The sequence below is a fragment of the Orbicella franksi genome, chromosome 4 (assembly GCF_964199315.1).
Source record: "Orbicella franksi chromosome 4, jaOrbFran1.1, whole genome shotgun sequence".
NCBI classification, from domain to species: domain Eukaryota; kingdom Metazoa; phylum Cnidaria; class Anthozoa; order Scleractinia; family Merulinidae; genus Orbicella; species Orbicella franksi.
The window spans coordinates 5,059,801-5,084,082 of record NC_138148.1 but is presented as its reverse complement, the minus strand read 5'-3'; the positions used below and the strand labels follow the sequence as shown (position 1 = coordinate 5,084,082).

The following is a 24,282-nucleotide window of genomic DNA, read 5'->3' as shown; positions in this document are numbered from 1 at the left end:
AATATAAATGCTTGAGATGCGAATTGCCTATCTGCAATAATGCTCAGTGTTTGAAGAAAACGATGACGTTGAGGGATGGACATCCGGTAAAAGCGTTGCATACTGCGAGGCTTGTGACAGGGACCTAAAGAGAGCCGCGCTGGGTCTACCGTTGTCTGAAGAGCCGAGTATCGGGATTTCGCTAGCAATTCCTAGCAGTAACTTGCCGCGCATCGAGTGAATAGCACGGGGACACGAGCTTATTCCCGTGTTTTAATGAAGTGCAACTTGTGAAATAGGATCGACGCAAGTTCGACGCTGGTTACCACGCTGAAATTAAGTTGACTCTGTCGCAGCTATGTCTAATTTGTTGGACGCAACTTGGATTCGACGTTTGCCCTAGGCCTTAGCTAACTCACTAAAGCCTCAAAGCCTGTAGCACGCCTCCGGAATCTATAGTGATAGGAGGCCATCTGCAACGGTTGGGTGGAGGCATGCTTACCCCTAGACGATGAATGCAATGTTTACACAATTTGTTACCAGAAAAGGGATTGAAGGATAAGCATCCCTGTCAGAGCCAGATGTAGCTCATGTATATATTAATGTGCCATTGCAAACGTTTTTTTACACCCATATATATTATGCTTTCACTTTATGTCTTACTCCCCAAGCGAGTAATAATGTTTACTTATCATTATAGGTGCTCTGAATTGTTTTGCGGTCAAAACTGACAAAACATTGCGACCGGGGCCAGCATTTACTAAAATGCAACATATAATGTAAGGTTTAAGTGCCCATAATGTCCAATTTGGCCATTTCTCCATCTCATTCTACTTTCACCCAGTGCACCTCATAAAACGCAAGTTTTTTACAATTTTTTGAAGATGTTCAAATTTGCCGCCATTTTGGTCCACCATTCCCACTAGTCTTCCTCAGTTTGAAACGAGTCGTGAAGTGGGTTCAGGAATACGTGATTTGGGTCTTGGCGTGGCTGACTTGTATTAAAACACGTGGGATTTTGCTTCAGTTGTTTACATTTAGTTCAAAATGCCAGAAAGGTGCCTTGCCGCTTACAATTAGCACGATTTATGTATTTATATGCAAGACTGAGCCAGGCTCCTAAACCTACGTCACAAACTAAAGTCACGTGGCCATTTTTGAGCACGTTATTCTCGTGACCGCAAGAAAATACGATTTTGAAGTTTTTAAAAATTTCAGTAAAAAGAATTGTGTTTTAACCAAATCGACTGAAAATTTTTTTCGCAGAAGTTAATTGAGTGAAATGCAGAATGAAATGAAAAAATGGACAAATTGGACATTATGGGCACTTTAAAACCTAAGCTTTTTGCAAAGAAGAGTTTGAATAATCATTTTGTATTATGTCTCTGGGTTTTTGTGGAATCTAAAACTGCCTTTATGGCTTTGTTCTTCCGTGTAAGGTGCGAATCTTTTTTTTTCTTTCTTTTTTGACGAGTATTACAACTTTTTATGACGACAGAGTAAGGATGAGGGATTACTTGTTTACATAATAGTAAATGGGGAAAGACGGTGATTAGACAGGAAACAGGGCGTATAAGGAAATTAAAGACAATAGAAGCAGGTATTATTTCATTGCATTTAATCTTTATTAGCCAAACACTAAATTCCAAACAACATCCAAGATCGTATATCGACTGACTACAACTATCCATTTACAGAGGACTTCTAGCTGGAATATGGTAACCGGGAAGGGGTTACTTCATGTTATGGACTACAAGGAGAGAGGTTGCCTTTTTCCACCCACGTAGTTTGCTTAAGGATAGAGACGATTTATTAATACTAATTCTTTCAAAGAGGGCGTAAAATACAAAAATATCTCGCGGTGTGTTAGAGACATTTCTAACAATGAAAACGATCTAGAGATTTTTTTTTTTGGTTGCCAAAAATAACCATTGATTGACTACTGATTGTCGGCGCAGTTGCTTTAATAGAAAACACTCTTGTTTATCAATTTACATACTCTTTGTGTTACTTTTTGCTATTTTGTAAGCTCGCCACGCATGAAGTATTTATTGAAATCGGTGCCCAAACTTGTTAACTCTGACCGTACACTGATAAATTTCAATTTGTGACCGGGTTAACTTAACAAACTGGCCCTTTACCGCTTTCGGGTTATTTCCATTCGCACCCGTGGTAACTGCAGTTATTGTTTGGCTGTAAAAAAGTTGTTTTATAACTATTGTGCCGAGAAACGTTTAAGTTTTCAGGCGCGGAAAGTTATGGAGAGCTGACCTCAACCTGAAGAAACAATGTGTCATTCACAAGGTAACGCCTTGAATGAAGTTTTGCGAAAGATAAAAGAAAACCATAACGCTCTTTGTTGTCTCCTGTCAAAGGTCTTGCGAAGGCTTCTGGGTCGTTGGCCGGAATAAAACAGATGCGTAATGTTTTTCCGTTCAACTGGATCTTCCTGTTGATCAATCAAGGTAAATTTCACTTTCTGTTCGAAAGGCCAGGATAATATAGCGTCATATTCACCTTTCATTACAACAATGGCCACCACCATTGAACCGCAAAAACGCCCAATAGAGCTCTCAGGATGAATACGTACTTTTAACTTGTATCCATAACTTTCTGTTCTATCAGTATAGAACGGAACACTTTCTCTACTAGGTTTTTGGTCGGTCTTTGTACTAAAGTTTGTTTGTCTCCAAATATCACTAAAATTGTTAATTCTCCAGATAAATATTCGCGTGTCGAGTTTCTCCACTACTTTCCGTGTTGCTTCAAGTTTCTGTTCTGTTTCATTTAACTTAGCTTCTGTGTTAGTTAACTTTACACAGGCCAAGTCAAGATGAAGTCTCGTGGCTGATTGAAGATGGGAATCCACTTGAACTCGCTGAACCTACAAATAAAGATGAACTTTTGAAAGAACATTGCAAATAGTAAGTTCTTGTCTTGAGTGAGCTGGTAACGAATGCTTGGTGGACAAAGGAGGACTGTATTTTAAATTGTCAAAAATGGACGTATTGTGTTCTATGGTAAATTCAGCAGTGTAGTACAATTACAAATATAGATGTTTCAAATGCTCTCAAGGTATAATACTTCGACAAATCTAAAAACTACTATAAGAATCACGAACTGTACAAGTGAATATATGAAATATTTAACAATTATTCGCCGAAGGCGAGGTGAACATCGGTGAATATTCACTAATGTTCACCTCGCCTTCGGCGAATAATTGTTTTAGTACAGTTTTCATAGGTGAAGCATAGAATAGCAACTAAAATAGACTGTTCGTTTGTATACACGCATGCAGCCGTAGTTTTAAAAATAAGCTTACATGTAAGCTTAATTCGATTGTGAATCAATTTACACATCAAGTTCGGCAGTAAAACAAACAAGCGAAACACTACGAAAAATAAATTCATCCGGTACCTTTGTTTTATCGTTGTTGACTTCATTCACAGTTGTCATCATCGTCTAAAAATGACCAGTCTTAGTTTGGAGAAAAATAAATTTCGGTCAATCAATCTGACCTGCTGGCGATCAACGTTACCACTGCGTTTGCGATTCTTAAATTCCTTCAATACGAGTTCTTGAAAGGATTTTTGGTCCAAGTGCGACAGCGGTCATTTTGAAAATTCTCCATCCTTCCAAACATCCATGTTTACTTGCCGAGATGGCAAAGGTGGCAAGCATAATAACCAGGCCTCGAAAATGATATATTCACCGCCTGAAGTGGTGAATATAGCGTCATATAAGGAATCGCTCGACCAATCTGATTACTGGAAACTATTTGCTCAGCTCTGAAATTATACTAAATATATATATTTGAACTTCGGAGAAAGATTTAAAGACATGATTGATCATCGCAGTCATATACACAACTTTAGCAGTTGTAAAATTAAGCCTGAAAAAAAATTCAGGCTTAAGTTGTATATAACTGCGATGATCAATCGTGTCTTCATACCTTTCTCCGCAGTTCAAATATATGATATTTCATACATATTCACTTGTATTCTTCACCACCAACGGGCATAGCTCCCAGTTGGCTCTGTAGCTCAGTTAGTAGAACACTGAACCGGTATTGCAGAGGTCATTGTTCGAATTCCTGGATCTTTTTCAGGCTTTAATTTACAACTGGTTAAGTTGTGTATAACTGCGACGATCAATAATGTCTTCAAATCGTGAACTGTATCCACCTACAGCTGTTTCGGGAAAGGATTTCCTAATCAAACGTAAAAAGGTTGACGCAAAGAGATAGTACCTTTCCGTGATCATCAAGTTTATGGACGATCTCAGCGTGATCGAAGGAAAAATCACAAATCCTGTTGAATACAATGTATACGATTCCCCTTGGACATACGATCAAGCAATAGTGAACTAGCATGATTCATAATACCTTTCGGCATTGTCGCGCACATTTTTTACGCTTGCGTTCTCGAAAAGCTGATGTACTCACCTTGATTTCACATCCCATCTTTTCATAAGGGCAAGAGATTATGGTTAGTGGACAATAATATTCAGTGTGATTTCGAATCTGAAAGGAATAGTAATAATAATAATAATAATAATAATAATAATAATAATAATAATAAACACTTGACGAACGAAGAAACGAACCAACCAACATGGGATTAAAGAATCAAACACTGCTCAAAGTCTGCTGCCAAGGGCACATTTCTTTCCCTTTTTTTTCCAGCGTCCTAATCACGGCTGCGGACTTTGGAGCCAGAGAAATTTACCAGAGACTTCAGCGGAAACCAGAGTGATCTTTCAACGAGTATTTCCATAACTTATCGGTAAGAAGCTACAGAGCTTTACATGAAGTTAGTAATGGGCGTATTCGTACGCAAACATTCGTTAATTAGGCTACTTCCTCTCAAGTGCTGAAGCCTGCGGGAAGTCTGCTTAAAACTTGAGAGATGATCACAAGACCCCAAAATATAAGAATTATCAGACTTATGGCCTTTCATCGAGTTTGTGAGAAATTTACGATATTTAATTCTGTTTAAGTCGCCCTAGAGAAACTATAGTGTATTTTGGCGTGAAAAAGATTAAGTGTTCGTAAATCTATGAACTCGGACAGGATAAGAAAAAATTCATTTGAGAGCGTTGCCGTTGACGTGACACGAAACAGTTAGCATCGTAGTTCTCTCCCGAAGGGAGCCGTTCAGTTTACTATTAGCTATTTATTACACATTGAGCCGGCGCCGGTTGGCTCCAAAGTAATTTTCAGGTGATCTCCAGCTGATCTTTACAAACAAAGGGTAAGGAATGTGCTCTTTGTTTCAGCAGACGTTCGTGGGGGAGGAAGATTGCGTGACGACGGACCCCAAAGAGCATCTGGGTAAGAGGCTAACACCAACACCTGACCAACCATAGAATAGATTGGGACTGCTCACTGTATCACAGTTAGTGCAAACCACTTAAAGAAAAGCAGAAAACTGTTGTGCCAACTTGACCTTATTTTTTTCAAAGAGAAAACAGAAATTCATTTTTTACAAGGCGTCGTGATGAATTCTGGTGTCGTCGTCATCATTGCTTAAGCTCCCTAATTAATAGGCTAGCACCATGGCACAAGTGTTCTATTGGAAATATTGCAGCGACTGCACTGGCGGGCGGGAGTTACGAAATTAAATAGTAGGCTAAATTATTACCTTATTCTGCATACAATTACATACAACTCTGGCCGTATAGGAATTCCGGCACTGTCTTCATACGGTTGATCAAACCTTTGAAATGTTTCAACTAAAATACCTCACACTGCAGGCCTGAAACTTTGACAGGTAAGCTCGATTAACGCAGGTACGCCAGCCCAAAAGACAAAACTAAAAGTCTTACCATTTCCCTTCGAATTGAAGCCCCACAACTATTGGAACAAGTTACTGGGAACTTGCTGCACTGTCCAAAGTGATCCTGCAAGAGAAAATCCACGAACAACATTTCAAGAAATCGCATGTGTAGGAGCTGTGTTTTTTTTTTTATAGGGATGGCCTACTACTGCCCTTGCTCATTCCAGTTGAATTGGATTCCAGAATGCATGTACGCTTTAGCTTAGAAATGCAGCGAATGTAGCTTTTAGGTTTGATAGTCTTCATGATAAATTATGAAACCACAAAACAAGTGAACATGTACAATCTTAGCAAACTGACAAATCACAGTCGAGATGCAAAACGAACTGCTTTCTTTGGTGTGCAACAGCATAATTTATATATATATATATATATATATATATATATATATATATATATATATATATAAAACCGACGAGTTTTACTAATTGAGTAGCTGATAGCTAGAAATAACATGCTACAGACCCTTTCGTTAAGTCTGACGCTGTCATGAAATTTGCAATTATCTCATCAAATCAAATCATATATTACCTGCATATTACACACTGGATGTGGCTCACTGCAGTGACCACATTCAAGGATTCTCCAGGTGCAATTGATGGTCACATGTTCCTCGAGATGTCTCCTTTGCATTGTCACGGGACAGTTTTCATTTGTGCAGTGGACGAGTTTTAAAAGACAAGATGCCAAGTGAACCTGGTGCACAGAAAAAAAGTATGCGCCTCAGTTGGTTCCGTATATTTTTAAAGGAGAGCACTTACTGCAGTCAGTACCGCTAAATAAAAGAAGAAAGACTCATCTGCACAATGTTAGCCAAATCTGAAGTGAAATGTTGACGAACACCCGCAGGAAAGTGCTGAACAATGCACACGATTGTTGCTTTTTCAATAAAGCCATTCAGTATAAAAGGCTTTTTACCTCTTTGCTTCTCAGTTCACCAGTCTAGTCACAACCTTTACAAGTGGCAAGTATAACAACGACTTTCAAACAATGTTATCCCAGACTCTGACAAGGCATGAATTGCCATGTCATAGTTTCCCCAGTTCATAATATAACTATTGGGTGTTCCAATTTCAACTGGAGAATATATAGAAGCTCCCACAAACAGATCAAGAAATAGTAAAAGTCCACAAAGGAAATATCTACCTCTGACTCCACGTCACATTCTACAAGTTCAACGTAAGCTGGTTATTTTATCGTCTAAATGTTAGCACTGAACTTCTGAGAAACAAGCTAGATTATTTACCCGTTCTCGGTCCAGACCTTCTCTGTCAGCAGGACAAGTTATAGGTTGGTGTTGAGCTTCTTGTCTGTTAAAAAGTGTTAATAATAAGAAAACGAGTAAATTGCTTTCCTTTCAGGCTAGTAAAGAAAAAGGCTGGTGAATTTAACACACTAAATGTGGATTCTGACTCATAACCTTAGTGAAAGTACTTCTGATAAATAATATGTGTTTACTGGTTTTAACTAAAATAGCGTAAGTTTCCCCGTGATGTTGCATTCATCACACTGATTATTATTGGGTTGCTTACCACGGAAAGAAACAAATACCGAATAAATGGAATTTAAGGGGCAATTATGTTTCTACTACGAAAATAAATCCTGTGTCCCAACCTTTTAAACACTTCTACATGTATGCAGTCCACTTTCTAAAGGCCTAACACTATTAAATGCGTCTTTTAGGAGTTCTGTTTAATACTGGACATACCATTTGAGAGAAACAGAGGTAATAAAAGCAAGTCAAGCCTTATTTAACCGCTTCATGCTTGATGGATTGCTAATAACTCAATGCTCTGATAACTGAGCCAGAGGGATCATTAGTATTCAAACAGCTCCCGCTTTCGGTTACTTTATGTTTAAGTTACTGAAATATTTCACACATAACGCGGAACTTAGTTGATCTGAAGAATTGAAGCTCGACACAAGAAAAAAGCGACGGGTAAAAACGGAAAGTCAGATAGTAATTATAAACTGATCTTGATATCCTTGATCGAGCCAATTAAATTTCCGAAAATTTGCATAAACTACAAGACTGAACATAACTATTTCGCTGACTGAGACCCGGTTTAAACGTCGCATTTTACATGCGCCGAATCGAATTGCCCGGAATTAAGTGTATGTAAAATGCGACGTTTAAATCAATTAAATGCGAGTTCAGTCGAATATTCGACTGATCCAGTCGAATATACGACTGAAGTTCGACAGTTGATTTAAACGCCGCATTCTACATGTGCCGAATCCAATTCATAAATTATGTTAAATAAATTATGTTTACTCGAATGGGAATTGACACGTCGCTATCGCTCGCGCTCAGCTATTTTATTCGGCAAAAAAAAATGCGACGTTTAAGTCAAATCAGCCGAACTTATTCATTCGACTCCACTAAAATTAGTATTGGATTCGGCGCATGTAAAGTGCAACATTCAAAACGGGCCTGAGGGGTAAATATTGCCGGATAACCAATTCATATCTTTCAACTGAATAACCTACAACTCTTTCGGTTGGTCAAAATCGGCCCAGGAAACTTAAACATATTAAGCTTAGCGAGGCCGGTTTTTGCATAGGCAAACATACAAAAGCGACACGCGCAAACTGGATGATAAGTTATACGAGTTCAAACAAGCGGCCGAGAAACGCAGGACTGAATCAAAAGCCACCTCTGTGTTTCCGCTTACATTCCTGGGTCTTTCTATATACTATATCTTTATCGTGCTTATAAGATTATGTTTACACCACTAGGGAAAGCTAGGCCTAACGAAAGCCATTCAGATGGTTATATAAAGTACAATGAAATTGTGGCTAGAAGTCGCACCTTCTAAAATGTTCTTCGAGGCATTCTTTACAAAACCTGTGACCGCATCTGGTCAGAACAGGCTCCTTGAGGGGCAAATGACATATTAAACATTGAAAATCATCTTCCGCTGCATTCACAAAGTCCTCGTCGTAACCCGAAGGTAACTGATTTTTTGGAGTTTCCGCCATGTTTTAAATTGAAAGTGAAAGCTCCCTGGGGTGTAACTTCCTACGCAGACATTCTTTGGACTCGTGACGAGCCCAAAAGAGGGACCTTGAGGTACTGGACGCGGCGGCCTTGAAGAACGCGGTGACCTCCGAGAGGGCATGGGTAGTAACCGCCACCTTTGCGCGGGAAAAGGAAACCTTAAGATTTGTGTTGTGCAAGCGGTGGCCTAGCCTGCGAACGCAGACGTATTTCCGGCTGTCACTTGTCTCTGCCGAAAATAACGTCCGCGAACCCGAACCAGGAAACGATTTCTGTGACGTAGGAATTCTAAGCCAATCACAGTTTAGCTCAAGTAGCCCCAGAACTACTGCGCGAGGTATTCGCTGCGAGGAGCACTCGAGTTTCATTCTATCGTGGAATCTGATTGGCCAAAGAGTAACAAAAGTCATTACGTCACAGAAATCGTTTCCTGGCTCGGGTTCGCAGAAGTTATTTTCGGCGGAGACAAGTGACAGCCGGAAATACGTCTGCGTTCGCAGGCCAGCGGTGGCCGAAACAAGTCATAACAACAAACAGGCTCAGTCAGAGAATCAGGCGGTTTCGCTGTTATGACGTCGTTTAAGGTAATTCCACTGAAATGAAAGTTGCAATAGATTTTTGTTCAAACTTTGTCCACTGAATATTGTTAGGCATTGAAAATGCCCCATTTTGGCATTATTTATTGCTTCCTATAAGAACGCATTCCCAGTAATTGTAAATCTTTGTGAGCCCAGACTCATAAGAACACGCATTAAACTACAGTTAATACATTGTGTCGGACACAAATAAACATTTTAAGGTTGATTCAGACAGAAAGCTAAATCCTTTATTAAAAATTTAAACCAAATTTCTTGACGTGGTTACAGACTGCAAAATAGAAAAGACCACAGTGTATCTGCTATTTTCTTATTTATTCAATTTTCAGTTATAGAAATTAGATCAGTCTTTTCTCACACAAAGCTTATGATTAGTTGATCACAATGACTGGAAAAAAAATTGGGGTGCCCGTGCTCGTTGGTGAGCTAGAGCCATTTTTCAACTGACAGAGCTCAATATCCAGGCAAATCCGTCATGTTTTCAATATGCGCGAGCACGAGCGCGCGCTAATGACGCCATAACGCAATGCAATAGTGGGAAATGACCTTAAGAAGACCCGATAGCTTTTAGCAGGAGCCTATTTGGCCGACATCATTTCTGACGAAGAATGATGACTACAGCTTTTCAAAGAACTTAGAATTACCGTAATATATAGATTCACCCAAGCCTAAAAGCGGAGCTCCTGGGCCGGGTTGTTCAAAGCCCGATTAAGCTAACCCAAGATAGGCGAGAATTTTGATTTGAGTTTTGAAACTTTACGGTGGAGTTTTCCATTTCTGTTGTTTGGCCTTCTGTTTTGAGTTTCAATTATCTCAAGGTCCTCAAAATACACAAAAAGCAGTGAAAACATTTGTATACAAGAAAAATTATACTTCGGTTAACTTTTATAATCCTGGGTTAGCGTTAACCGACTTCCGAACAAGCCGGCCAGCAAGTTAACCGAGGGTGCATGTCTCTGTCAACGTATTAGCTGGAACATGGCCGCCATGTTGGGCAACTCCGTCGCCGCCGCCGTCGTCGTCGTCGTCGTGCGTGCGCACCCACGAGCAATACCGCTAGCCATGAAAACCATGAGAAAATCCATTCATGGATTTCTTTTTCTTTCCCATATGAGTATGGGGTTCCGCTTGGCCGCCCTTCGGGCAGCCGGAGCTTCGCTATGAAGAGTACGAAAGATTTGACCTTGAAGAAATGGCAGATTCAGAGTGTAGAGCGGTTCTAACCTGCCACAGATTACTTTCACACGATAAAAAATCAAAGTAAAATAAGAAATAAAGCAATACTCTGTGCGAGGAAATTTCCCCAAATTTACCTGCTTTTCGGATTTATTCTTTCTGAAGACTTGACGCGCACTTTTCTTTCTCGCTAAGCTCGCTAAAACTGAATTATGAAAACAAAATTGAACCAAACAGTTTAGGAATCTATTTCTTTATAATAATGTTTACAAATTTTGGGCAAAACATGTTATTTTAAGGGAAAAAGTCGGAAAATAACACAGCTTAGCTTTCTGAGAGCTCGAGGCCGCCAAGATGAACTTCGTCGCCGCCACAACTGAGGTGGATGCCGTCAAGTGGCCGAGCCTACTTACTTCACAACCAAAATTACTAACACTTTACGGTAGAATTTATTAAACTAGAGTCTATATGTAATATTTAACTTGTGTGCATCGCCATGATCGCTCTAATATGCTTGGTTGAAAAAGGTTCGCGCCACTTTTTCATCCAATCAGAAGTAAAACCAACAATAGTGACTCGCTGGTATGTTTTCCCGCTCTTTGTATTAACTACATGTCTTCACTTCCAGTTTTGTTTGGTTTATTGCATTGTGTCCGTTATGATTGGCCAGACAGATTAGAGTGTTTCGAATCAACATAGCGGGCGGATTTAGGGGAGGGGCCGAGGGGGTCGCGGCCCCCCTTTTTTTCTTGTATTTTCAAAACGTTTTTGTACGATTTCAACCCTTCTGACCGTCCTTTGAGTGTTGTTACAATTATACAATCAGGTTTCAATTTTATTCAATTTCGGAGCTTTCCTTATTTGAAATATATTTTGTGTTAACTATTATAATATATTATCAAATATTCAAACAAACGTAACCCAAAAATTAAAATTCGCGCTTATTGTTAACGCCAAATGTAACAGGCGTTTCTTTCGGTTTGAAATGACGAGGAACACTGGACACGAATATTGTCACGCCGTGTCCCTTGCTGCACTGCTGAAGAGTGAAATATTTTTCTGAAGTTTTCGAGGAAAGCAAAGAAGACACTGTTTACATTTCATCGTGAACCAGGTGAGTACGTTACTTATTTGACCTAAGTTAGACGTAATCGTTTTTATTTTTTAAGATCTGTATCTGTTTGCTGGCGGACAACGTTCGAGCTCTGCCTTGGAGACTTTGTTTGGTAATCATCCGCCCAGCAAAAAGGCAAATGAAGTAAAAATATTCAACTTAAGCTTATACTTGTAAAGCACTCAATGTAATGATTTGTCGCAAAAGGTTTTGCGTAAATTGAGTTGATTTCTCGATAGAAAATTCTGACAGAAACGATTAGAATCATTACAGCAATAACACTTTGTCGATGATGTTTCAAAAATGGATCAGTTGTTTCTACTTGTGCCAGGTGATTGCGAGTTTAAAGAGCAAGGTTGATTATCATTCGGTGTTTTTATGATTAGTAACGTTTCCCTTCTAGAACGTTTCACCGTAGGACTCAGCCGTTCGTTACAGGGTTCCACATTGGATGTTATTGAGGCAACAAGCATGTTAACGTTGTGAAGGAACAGATGAAAGGTATACGCAAGAATGCTAAAACAGCATTTGCAAATCTTGTGTATGAAAAGATCAAGAAGATGGCTAAGAAGGCAAACATCAAGGTAAGCATCCCTCGAACTTGTGGTAGGCAGACATTAAGAAACAACACCAATGCCAGGACACCAGTCGCCTACTTTCGACGGGCAATATTTCTTCCCTTCCTTGACAACTTGTTGGAGCAAATAAATACCCGCTTTAATGGACTATCAGAAGCGGCATTGCTTGGACTGCTACTGAAACCTGCCAACTTACAGCAGCTTAACGAGTCTTCTCAAGATAAACTTATTCAGCATTATTCCCCTGATCTGTCGTCCCCAAGCAGTGCGTCGCGAGAGCTGGAGCTGTGGAAGTGCTTCTGGTATGTTATTCTGCATTAATGCTCTACATGGGTTACCAAGTTAATAGTGAAACTGTGATAAGCTGAAAAAAACCGATTATACCTTGTATTGAAATATGTGTTAATTCTTGCTTTTATTTTTAGGAACAACGCTACCGTAAAACCCCAGATACTGTAAGAGACATTGAAAGCCTGCATCTCAAGCCTCTACCCCAATGTCCACACAATCCTGCGCCTCCTGTTGATCACCCCAGTCACAAGTACAACTGTTGAACGTAGCAACTCTTCACTGCGCTTTGTGAAGAATGTTTATCGCAGCACCATGGGAGAAGAACGTTTAAACGCACTGTTGCTGCTCTTTATTCACAAAGACATACCTTTAAATTATAATGCAGTTGTTGACGAGTACGCCAAACGAAACCAGAGAAGGATGACATTTCTCAATCCACTGCAGTGATTTATTTCTATTAACACTAGATGTATAAATGCAATGCAATGACTCTGTTAACGGTTCGCCTACCACTAACACTACGATTTTGCTTTGAAAATCGTTTTTATAAAATGCTCTTTAATTCTATCTTCCGAAACGTTAACGTTACTTTACTTTACATCACGAATACGTCCACAATCATGTATGCTACATCTCCTGAAAAGTGAAGTTTTCATAAGTTTTCATTCGGGTAGAGGGAGGGGGGGGGGTGGGGGAGGGTGAGGGACTCGGCCCCCTCTTTCTGAATTTTCTGGATCCGCTCCTGGTTAATTTATAGAGAATGAAATTTTGAAGCCAAGTGATCTTCCCGGTCCGCTGATTGATTTCGCTGCTTTATTTGTCCGCAGTGGTTTAAAAGCACCCTAAAAGTATTTAATTACGGTAGAACCAGGCTCTACGATCACGCGCTAAGCTAATTATATACAGAAAGTTTTGATTTTCTCATCAGAAAGCCCATGTTTTGTTCAGTATGTTAGCCCGCTCAAAACATCATTATTAGAGTATACGTCCGATTTCTGTTTTTTTTTTTTTCTGTTTTTTTAATTTTAGACTAATAGAGCTAGGTGCGAGTTTTCAGACCTGGAACTGTACAGTTTTGAATGGCTGTGCTATTTTTTTAAGGTAACTCTCCGCCTACGCACGTTCCAGCACAGGGGTTCAGACTGTTTCTCCTTTGAAATTGCCTAAAGGATGGATGTTTTCCATGGTAAAAATGACTAATAACGCAAACAGCTTACTAAACTTAGCGGAAACAAAGTTTTACTATGTCTCGCGCTGCCATGTTTGTTTTAATTTTTGCAAACTTTAAACCTCGCACGCTATATCACGACTCTCCGGTTGATCGCATGATGCCTCTTGCTGGAGTGCGCGCTAGAGCCCAGGAGTCACGCGGAAATATGACTGTTTTAAGCCACCTTAATACTGATAACGGATAATATTTTGAGATACGGACAGTTTGATCCGCGATAACTTTTGAGAGGCTGAATTATGAGAACTGTGTACTTCCACAGTTTACAAATGTAAAATTCACTTCGTACTTTTTTACATCTGCGTTAGAGAAATGAGCTGATGCAAAATTTTTAAGAAAAACATGTGAAACTACCAAATAAAGCATTGCGCAGTATTTGTGAGCACATGTAACAGAAAGGTAATCCCACTATCGAGTAGAAGTGTAGTGATTTATCTAATGGATAGTGTTATCGCCGAGGTGTTATCCTCTTTTTGAACAACTGGGAACTGTTAGCGAACTCACGAAAACCTCAAAGCCTGCAGCACGCTTTTGGAGGCTTTGGTGATAGAAGCAAAAGTAATTGTGTAATTACCAGGTCATCTCCAACAGTTGGACTGAGGCATAGTTACCCCTAGACAATGCTTACACGATTTTTTACCCATAAAAGGAAAGGCAAGCATCCCCGTCAGTTCCACTTATGACACATGTATATCTTAATATTTCATTACAAACGTTTTTTACACCCATAAATGCTTGCTTCCTCTGTATGTCATACTCCCCAAGTGGGGAATAATGTTCATTTAGTACTCGATCGGGTTTCCGTGGGAAATCCCGAGTCATGAAATGCAGGCCGTTCTTCTTCGTCGTCCTAGTCACGTATTTGGTCGCCAAATGGTAGGTTATTGTCCCAGGTGGTCCTATTGTAGAGCGTGGAAACTGGGGATTTGAATGCCACAGCTTGCTTTATTTCAGACATGATAAGCATGCAGCGTGCAACTATCGAGTAATGGATGTACTCGGGAGGTTGCTCAGCACGAAAGAAGCGTAAGAGTAGCACGAGGCGATAGCTGAGTGCAACTCTAGCTTGTTGAGTGCTTAGCAAACCTCCCAAGTTCATCCATAACTCGATAGTTGCACGCTGCACGATTACCATTTCTTTTATATCATTGCGGCTTTTAACATCTTTCCTATCGGATGGTTACGTTTTCCTTTCCACTTCGCATTAAATTGATAAGTTGCGCGGCTAAGGCTGAAACTGGACACATGAATGGTCTTTAAAAAATGATCTCTGTTACTTTCGTTATTTGGTAAAAATAAATAAGCTTAAAGGAGCTGAGTCACGGCATTTTGAGTTATTTTGGCCACATACAAACATCGCGTAGAATGCCTATTGTTCTCGGGACATTTACTTGTAGTCGAATAAAAATTATAGGTCTGTAATATTAGCAGCGAAGCGTAAACAGGGACGCTCTGATTGGTCAAAGATCACGTACGCTTTCCTCCGAAGGGAATACTGCCTTAGCTCATTAACTTGTCAAGGCGGGGCTAAGAAACAAAGGCCTCGAAAGTTATTCTTTATTCTATTGTTTCCGATATCGCGTATTTCAAGCTGGCTATTTCAAGCGTTGGACTTGTAATGGATATTTTGCATCCGATTTTTGCCATAGGCCATTACATGTATCCGGGTTTTTCGTACCAACGTCTTTTCGTACCACCCATTTTCGTACCACCTACATACACGTTCGTACATGTTCGTACCACATAAACATACATTCCAAATAGCACAGATTTAGACTATCTGATAGTCTAAATGAGATTTTAGATGTATAGCATGGTTTTGGTGTGATTTCTTTACGTAAAGGATATCACAGAAGAAGTTCCGGAGAATAATTATCCACGGAATAACACTCTTATCTTCACGCGAGCGAATTATTCTGTGACAAAAACTTCGAAGATTGTTGTCACACAATAACTCGTTCGCCTCTTCGAAATTTTTCAGTAATTGGCGATGTTTCCCTTACTTTATTCGCCTTGAAATCCCCTAAAACTTTGCAAGAAATAAAAAGAATTGTTTCTTTGCTAAAGATCTGTATTTGTGTCAATTGCCTGTATTGCTGCTTCTTTCCCACTTCTGTGTAGTCATTTCCAGAGTGGGCTAGCCTTTGCCGCATCTTATTGTAGAGATCGGCCGCCTTTTCCTCCACAGTCTCGCGAAGGTTGCTATTCTCTTCTATGAGGTGAGCCAAGACGTCTTTTGGTGATTCCGCGATCTCCTCCGGTTTCACTCCCAGCTTAATCCACGTCTCCACTCGCATCTCTTTCCGTTTCGTCGTGCTTTTGACGTGTTGCGTCTTTCTCCAAAACCGCCTGATGCTTTCGGCCAACGCTTTTCCTACGCGCTCTCCAGCAGATTCTGTCAATCGATAGCCAAGAGGCAGAATACTTAATTGCAGAAGCGCAAACACTGTGTTCGGCTGTCCACAAACTTCTCTCCATCTCCAAAGAGCTTCGCCATTCAGTTGAAATTGAAATATGCCATTGCTTTCATTGACGAACGGAGGTACTATGTTGATCAGCAGGGGATGGATCGGGATTTCGAAGAGCTCTGAAAAGAGCTCCCGATCACTTACGATTTCGCTTTCCATGTTCATTGAGCAACAGGTTTTCGAATGAATCAGCTGCGCCGACAGCATACTTTTGAAATTCGCGGTAATGAATATTTCAGTTACAGTCAAGTGGTTTTCTTGAATGGGTATTGTTTAGTTTTGACAGCCATTGTTATACAGACGTGTGCTTAAGACAATAGTTCTTCCATCGAAGACGCGCCATTTTCAAATGCAACTCCAACAAGAAGTTTTCAAACTCAAAAAGCTACAGGTTCCTGTGGACCGATTTTCAAATTTGAAACGGGTTTTGTTTCAGTAAAAAGCCATCTTTCATTTGCCGTGCGTGAAAATTAGGAAGGCCGGTTTAGATGGTCTAAAAATTGCTTCTGAAAACGGTCCCCATACAAAAAATGGCCAATTTTTGCCCATTTTTAAGAGCAAAAAGCTACTCCTTATACCTCATATATCAACTTACTTAACGGCTTAAATTGAAGATTCAACCTTCTTCTTCAAAAAGCCGCGCGTGAAAGTTGAAGTTTTAACTCCTGGAAACCAGAACAGTAAGTTTTATCAACGCTATTGGGCCAATTTGGACCCTTTCTTCTCTTAATCAGGGCATTTCACGACACGCAAACATTCAAATTTGCCGCTTCGCCGGTCATGAATAATTAATAATGTCCAGGCATTCTACCCGATGATTACCTTTTAATGGTAGGAAACCTGAAAATAACAGTTCATAAGATAGGAAAGCACCAAACAGATAAGGATGGCTGAGGATGCAGACGACGAATTTGAAAAATTGAGGCTAAACTTTTCAATATGCGCAAACCGTGACTGAGCTCCTTTAAATGAACAAAAAACTGAGGCTTAAAGGAAAATGTCACAAATGTAAGCTTATATTTGTGCTCGATGCAGTCGTTCTTCCCCCAAGAGGAATCCACGATCGAGCAAAACTGAAGCCGGGAACTAAGATAATTCATTAGAGGGTACCAATATTTGATAATACTTTCTTTCAGTAATACTTCCTTATCGCCTTGGCGTTTTTTTTTTTTTTTTTTTATCATTCACGCCGCAATTTTTTTGTGTCGTTTCTATGTAAACATTTTAGAGTTTTAGGCAGTATCTCATTAGCATTCTTACGATTGTAAAATTTGAGCGCATAAAAAAAAAAAAAATATTATTATTATCAAGATCGATGTAAAATCTTGCCCGGAAAAAGTACAAATAAACGAACTGACGTCAGCGTGCAACCCACGGGCAAATGGATCGGGCGTATTACCCAATCAGAACGCGCGCCTCGCTATGTTGTAACGCGTGCTCGCTCTTCGTGAACAACGTCATATACAGAATGCTGTGTTTTGTGAAGAAAGTTTTGGACTCGAAGAAGATGTCGATCGTTTTCTTAACGCGTCGGCCGACGTATTATATTGCTTGAAATCCTGCGAAAAAAAAAAAGAAAAAGCAAAGTCCATGTTCGTTCTCACGAGATACCAAATGAACCATGTACGAGTTCAAACTACGACGAAAACACTGACAAAAACTATGACTACCGACTTAATGCGCCTATCAATAACATGCGGACTCTTAAATGCGTTTTTCACTACCGTCAATCAAGTGTTCGTCGGCTCCTTCCAGCTTCCGACTACTGCCGAGCGCGTGGTAATCAAATCAAATCGTTGAGCGCAGTTCAGACAACATAGTCGGAAGCTGGAAGGAGACGCCGAACATTTGATTGACGGTAGCCAAAAACGCATTTGTCGGTTGAACTTTGAATTTTACAGTCCGCATGTTTTTGAAAGGCGCAGTAAAAGCAGACTATGATGCTGAGACGAACATCTCAGATGTTGAGAAGATCAAGAATTGTCGTAAACAGAAGTTCCGGCGAAAATAAGACAAACGCGGCATGCAATTGGACAAAGAGGATACTCAACGAGGCAAGTAAATATATCTAATCGTAACTCTTGCTTTAAAATATCTTGATTCTTTGATTTGTTTTTGTTTAGTTCAATAAGCTTACTTGTAAAGTACGATTCAAAATTGCGGTACGAAGCCAGAGTAAACGTTCTTAGAGCGTCTACTTATTATAGGTGCTCTGAATTGTTTTACATTCATAACCAACATAAACATTGTGGAGCTAGCGTGATTCTCAAATGCAGTTTACAATGTAAGGTTAAAACACTAATGCTCCCATTATCTCTCTGGGATCTTGTGGAATCTAAAACTGCTTCACGATTTTTTTCTCCAGTGTGAACCTTTACACTGGGCAGCGTGACCGAGTGGTTTAGGGCGCTGGTGCTGTAATCCAGCGGTCCCCGGATTCAAGGTCTCCACCCTGCCACTAGCGGGATTTGCTTCTCGGTAGTCCCAAGTTCAATTCCTCGGTCACGCTTTGTAAATAGCCAACTGGTCTGTCGCCTTCCGCCAGTTGGGATTTTTAACCATGTTAAGTTTATTTCAAACATTTGCTTCAACTGGATCTTCCTGTTGATCAATCAGTGTAAACTTTACTTTCGTTTTGAAAGGCCAGGGTAATATAGCGTCATATTCTCCCTTCATTAAAACAATGTACACCGACAGGTTTTGGCTAGCATATCTGCCGTTAGGATAAATACGTACTTTTAACTTGTATCCATAACTTTCTGTTCTATCTGTATAGAAAGGAATACTTTCGTTACTCGGTTTTTCGCCTGTCTTTGCATGTCTTAAAATTGCACTAAAGTTGTTAATTCTCCAGGTACATATTCGTGTGCCCAGTTTCTCCACTACTTTCCGTGTTGCTTTAAGTTTCTCTTCTGTCTCATTTAACTTTACTTTCGTCTCATTTAACTTAATATGTGCATCATTTAATTTTGCGTCAGTGTCATTTAACTTAGCTTCTGTGTCATTTAACTTAACTTTCGTGCTAGTTAATTTTGCACAAGCTAAATCAAAATGAAGTCTCGTGGCAGACTGAAGATGGGAATCCACCTGAACTCGCTGAACCTGCGAGTAGAGATGAAGTTTCTAAAGATCGTTGTAAACTTAAAAGTCAGTTCTTCTTTCAAGTTAGCTGGTAACAAATGCCTGGTAATCATGCCACGGACAAAGCCAATTTGGCAAATACGAATTCAGCGGTGCAGTGAAATCACAAAATATAGCTGTTTCAAATGCTCTTAACGGATAACACAACGAAAAATCTAAAACATTCTATAACAATCGCAAACTGTTTTCATTTGTCTCGGGAAAGGATTTCTTAACGAAACGTAAAAAGGCTGACGCAAAAAGATATCACCTTTCCATGATCATCACGCTCATGGATTATCTCAGCGTGATTGAAGGAGAAATCACAAATCCTGATGAATACAATATATATGATTCTCCTTGGTCTGGGCTGAGATAACATGAACATTCGATCAAGCAACAGTGAGCTACCACGACCCAGAATACGTTTCGCATCGTCACGTACGCCTCTACGCTTGCGTTCTCCAAAAGCTGATGTACTCACCTTGGTTTCACATCTTTTCATACGGGCAAGAGATTATGGTTAGTGGAAAATCATATTCAGTGTGATTTCGAATCTGAAAGGAATAAGAAAAAAACAAAAAACAAAAAACAAAAAACAACAACAACAACAACAGCAACAAAACACTTGCCGAACGAAGAAACGAACCAACCAACATGGGATTAAAAAATCAAACACTGCTCAAAGTCTGCTGCCAAGGGCACATTCCTTTCCCTTTGTTTGCCGCGTCCCAATCAGGACTTATCAGACTTATGGCCTTTCATCGAGTTTCTGAGACATTTACGATATTCTATTTAAATCGCCCTCGAGAAACTGAAAGCGATAAAGTGTTCGTAAATCTATGAACTCGGGCGGGATAAGAAAAAATTCATTTGAGAGCGTTTCCGTTGACGTGACACGAAACTGTTTGCGTCGTAGTTCTCTCACCAAGGGAGCCGTTCAGTTTATTATTAGCTTTTTGTTGCACATTGAGCCGGCGTTGATTGGCTCCAAAGTAATTTTCGCGTGATCTCCAGCTGATCTTTACAAACAAGGGGTAAGGAATAAGCTCTTTGTTTCAGCAGACATTCGTGGGGGAGGTAGATTGCGTGACGAGCTCAAAGAGCATCTGGGTAAGAGGCAAACTATCACCTGACAAACCACAGAATAGATTAGGACTGCTCACTGTATCACACTTAGTGCAAACCACTTTTAGAAAAGCAGAAAATTGTTGTGCCAATGCAACTTAGAACAGAAATTCATTTTTTTAAAGGCGTCGTGATTATTCTGGTGTCGTCGTCATCATTCTTTCAGTTCCTTGATAGGCTAGCAACATTGCACAAGTGTTCTATTGGAAATATTGCAGGGACTGCACTAGCGGGCGCGGGTTATGAAATTAAATAGTAGACTGCAACATTTCCTTATTCCCCATAAAATTGTATACAATTTTGGCCCGTAGGAATTCCGGCACTGTCTTCATCTAGTCGATAAAAACCTGAAAATACCTAACACTGCAGGCCTGAAACTTTGACAAGTAAGCTTGATAAATGCAGGTACGTCAGTCAAAAAGGCAAAATTGAAAGTCTTACCATTTCCCTTGGAATTGAAGCTCCGCAACTGTTGGAACAAGTTACTGGGAACTTGCTGCACTGAAGTCTAATATGATCCTGCAAGAGAAAAGCCACGTATAACATTTTAAGAAATCGTATGTGTAGGAACTGTGTTTTTTTTTATGGGGGTGGCCTACTAGCGCCCTTATTCATTCCAGTTAGATTCCAGAGTAATGTAGCTTTCAGGTTTGATAGTCTTAATGATAAATTATGTAAACACAAAACAAGTGAACATGTATAATCTTAGCAAAATGTCAAATCACAGGTCGAGATGCTAAACGAACTGCTTTCTTTGGTGTCCAAAGGAATAATTTACACAAAAGAAAAACGAATTTTACTTATTTCATTTAGGCAGTTGAGTAGCGTATAGCTAGAAATAACATGCTACAGATCCTTTCTTTAAGTCTGACGCTGTTATGAAAATTGCAATAATTTCATCAAATTAAATCATATATTACCTGCATCTTACATTCTGGATTTTGCTCACCGCAGAGATCATATGCAAGGATTCTCCACGTGCAATTCATGGTCACGTGCTCCTCGAGATGTCTCCGTTGTATTGTCACGTGGCAGTTTTCGTTACTACAGTGGACGAGTTTGAAAAGACAGGTTGCCAAGTGAACCTGCAGTTGCACACACACAAAAAAATATGCGCCCTAGCGGTTTCAGTATATTTTTTAACGAGAGCACTTAGTCCAGTCAGTACCGCTAAATTAAAGAAGAAAGATTTATCTGCACAGTGTTAGTCAAATCTGACGTGAAATGTTGACCAACACCTGCAGGAGAGGGCTAAACAATCCACACAGTTGATATTTTTTCTATGGATCTTCCTTTCTGTTGCTTTGTCAGGGAAAACATCCTAAAAGCGCGTAAACATAACTTCACGTACTTGAGCACTCAAGACCAGTAAAAGTGACTACAGCTGAGTTGGAATGCTATACTAATATAATAAACAAGAAGGAAAAAAACAAATCATGCTTTACTCGAGCTTCTGAGCTAGAAAACCAGAGGAGATAGGATACACGCTATTTTCAATCAATGAAGATATCTCAGACTCTGGCAAAGGCCTGCATTACTACGTAATAGTTTTCTATTTCTGCAACCTCTCTTCATAGGATCGTTGTTCACGGTTCTCAGTTTAAACTGGAGAATATTTAGAAGCTACTACACAGCGATATCAAGAAATAGCAAAAGTCCATAAGAGACATGTCCACCTCCGACCCTACGCCACATTCTTCAAGTTTAACGTAAGCTTTTATCCTCGAAATGTTAGCGCTGAACTTCTGAAAAAAACAAGATTATTTACCCGGTCTCGGTCCAGACCTTCCCTGTCAGCAGGACAAGTTATGGGTTGGTTTTGAGCCCCTTGCCTGTTAAAAAGTGTTAATAAAAAGAAAAAGGTCGAGTTAAATTCTTTCCTCTCCTAGTAAAGAAAAATACTGGTAAATTTAACAAGTTAAATGTCGCCGGATTCTGACCCATAACCCTAGTGGAAGTGCTACAAATATTGATAATTAATATCTGTTTAGTTTTTTTACTAAAATAGTGACTATTTCCTCGTGATATTGCACTCTTCGCGCGGAAAAAAACAAATACTGAATAAGAGGAATTAAATCGCTGCTCAAATAGTAAAAGCCTCTGTTCCAACATTTTAAACGCTCCTATGCAGTTTACTTTATAAAGACCTAAATATTGTCATAAATGTGTCTTTTAGTAGTCATATGCTTAATACTAGACGTACCATTTGAGAGAAATAGAGGTAACAAAAGCAGGACAAGCCTTTATTTAACCGCATCATAACTGATGAATTGCTAATTACTCAGTGCTACGATAACTGAGCCAAAGGGATCATTAGTATTCAAACAGGTTTCGCTTTCGGTTACTTTATGTTTAAGTTACTGAAATATTTCACACATAAAGAGCTTAGATGATCTCAAGAATTAAAGCTCGACACAACAAAAAAAGCGACGTGTAAAAGCTGAAAGTCAGATAGTAATTATGAACTGATCTTGACATCCTTGATCGAGCCCATTAAATTTCCAAACATTTGCATAAACTGCAAGACTGAGCATAACTATTTCGCTGACTGAGGGGTAAATTTTGCCGGATAACCAATTCATATCTTTCAGTTTAATAACCTACAACTCTTCCGGTTGATCAAAATCGGCCCAGGAAAATTTAACATACCAGGCTAAGTTGGGCTGGTTTTTGCAAAGGCAAACATACTTAGCGCCGCGCGCACTCTCAATTATAAGTGATGAGATTCCAAACAAGCGGCTGATACACGCAGGACAGAATCAAAAGCCACCTTTGTTTCCGCCTACATTTGTTAGTCTATGTACTATATCTGTATTGTCCTTAAATTTATGCATGGTTAACACCATTAGTCAAAACTAGGCCTAACGAAAGCCATTCAGGTGTTTAAAAAGTACACTCAAATTGTAGCTAGAAGTCGCACCTTCTAAAATGTTCCTCGAGGCATTCTTTTTACAAAACCTGTGACCGCATCTCGTTTGAACAGGCTCCTTGAGTGGCAAATGACATATTAAACAGAGATTCTCATCTTCAATTGCATTCACAAAGTCTTCGTCATTTCTGTGAGCGCTAGCTTCGAGTTACTGAGCTAGGAGACCACAGGGGTGAGATACATACTATTTGAACAATAAAAATGTGGAAGCACTCAGTATAGCTTAGGGTCGTAGTTCTATGAAGTTTTAGAAGCTGAAACAAAAAGAATTGTCCACCTCCTCAGGGAGATTACGGAGTCAAAAGCTTCACGTTCAAAGTAAGTTGATTATGTTTTCCCTCTAAATTTAGGTCTAATAACTCACTAATCTAATGTTATCTGGGCAGTGATATTCTGAAAAACAAAATGATTTACCCGGTCTCGGTCCAGACCCTCTCTGTCGGCAGGACAAGAGAAAGATTGGTCTTGAGCTCCCTGCCTGTTAGAAAATGTTAATTAATAGAAAGGATCAATGAGCTAAAGGCTTCCAAGTAAAGAGAAAAGCCTAGAATTTAACACATTGTTTAACCTGGATCAAAAACTTTGTTGAAATATGATACTTATAATACCTGCAGTGGTTTTAACTCGGAAATAGTGATTGTTTTCTCTTGATGAGTGCTGTATCATAGACTGTTCACAGCCCTCTATTTTCTCGTGTTTTTATTCGATCGTTGAACACGCGGATAGAATCGCGAGAGAACTGGACGCCAGCACAAAACGGAAGACTTGATTGGGTAGGGGGTGGGGACTGAGAAAAATAGAGGGGCTGTAGACATCTTTGGGAAAAAGTGAATTCCC

At 39.7% G+C, this 24,282-nt stretch overlaps 1 protein-coding gene and 3 pseudogenes across 3 annotated transcripts in view; 1 reads left to right on the top strand and 3 right to left on the bottom strand.

The window, feature by feature from the left end:
• Positions 1-1,271: 1,271 nt before the first annotated feature.
• Positions 1,272-24,282, bottom strand: part of LOC145484248 (TNF receptor-associated factor 6-like) — a 48,873-nt pseudogene continuing 25,862 nt past the window's right edge. Inside the window, exons 4-7 of the transcript XR_014048994.1 lie at positions 6,348-6,512; positions 5,806-5,880; positions 4,424-4,501; positions 1,272-2,863 (exon numbers count right to left, since the gene is read on the bottom strand). The product of XR_014048994.1 is annotated as a TNF receptor-associated factor 6-like (transcript). The remainder of the gene's footprint in view (positions 2,864-4,423; positions 4,502-5,805; positions 5,881-6,347; positions 6,513-24,282) is intronic.
• Positions 11,526-13,019, top strand: LOC145484320 (52 kDa repressor of the inhibitor of the protein kinase-like; annotated as a pseudogene). Its single transcript, XR_014049003.1, has 3 exons — positions 11,526-11,703; positions 12,107-12,583; positions 12,707-13,019. The product of XR_014049003.1 is annotated as a 52 kDa repressor of the inhibitor of the protein kinase-like (transcript).
• LOC145484348 (uncharacterized) lies at positions 15,301-17,079 on the bottom strand. The gene is made up of 2 exons (XM_081462974.1): positions 15,804-17,079; positions 15,301-15,327 (listed from the first exon to the last, which is right to left on the bottom strand). The coding sequence occupies exons 1-2, from the start codon at positions 16,473-16,475 to the stop codon at positions 15,301-15,303; spliced, it is 699 nt and encodes a 232-aa protein (XP_081319100.1). The 5' UTR covers positions 16,476-17,079.
• The window catches only part of LOC145484347 (TNF receptor-associated factor 6-like), a 5,783-nt pseudogene continuing 120 nt past the window's right edge, over positions 18,620-24,282 (bottom strand).

What these genes read in the sequence shown, in the direction of transcription:
- LOC145484348 (XM_081462974.1), bottom strand. Translation starts at nt 16,475, where the DNA reads ATGCTGTCGGCGCAGCTGATTCATTCGAAAACCTGTTGCTCAATGAAC. An exon ending in GGGATTTCAAGGCGAATAAA is followed by an intron (nt 15,328 to 15,803) that starts GTAAGGGAAACA and finishes TTTGTTTCTTAG; the next exon opens with CCCCGCCTTGACAAGTTAAT.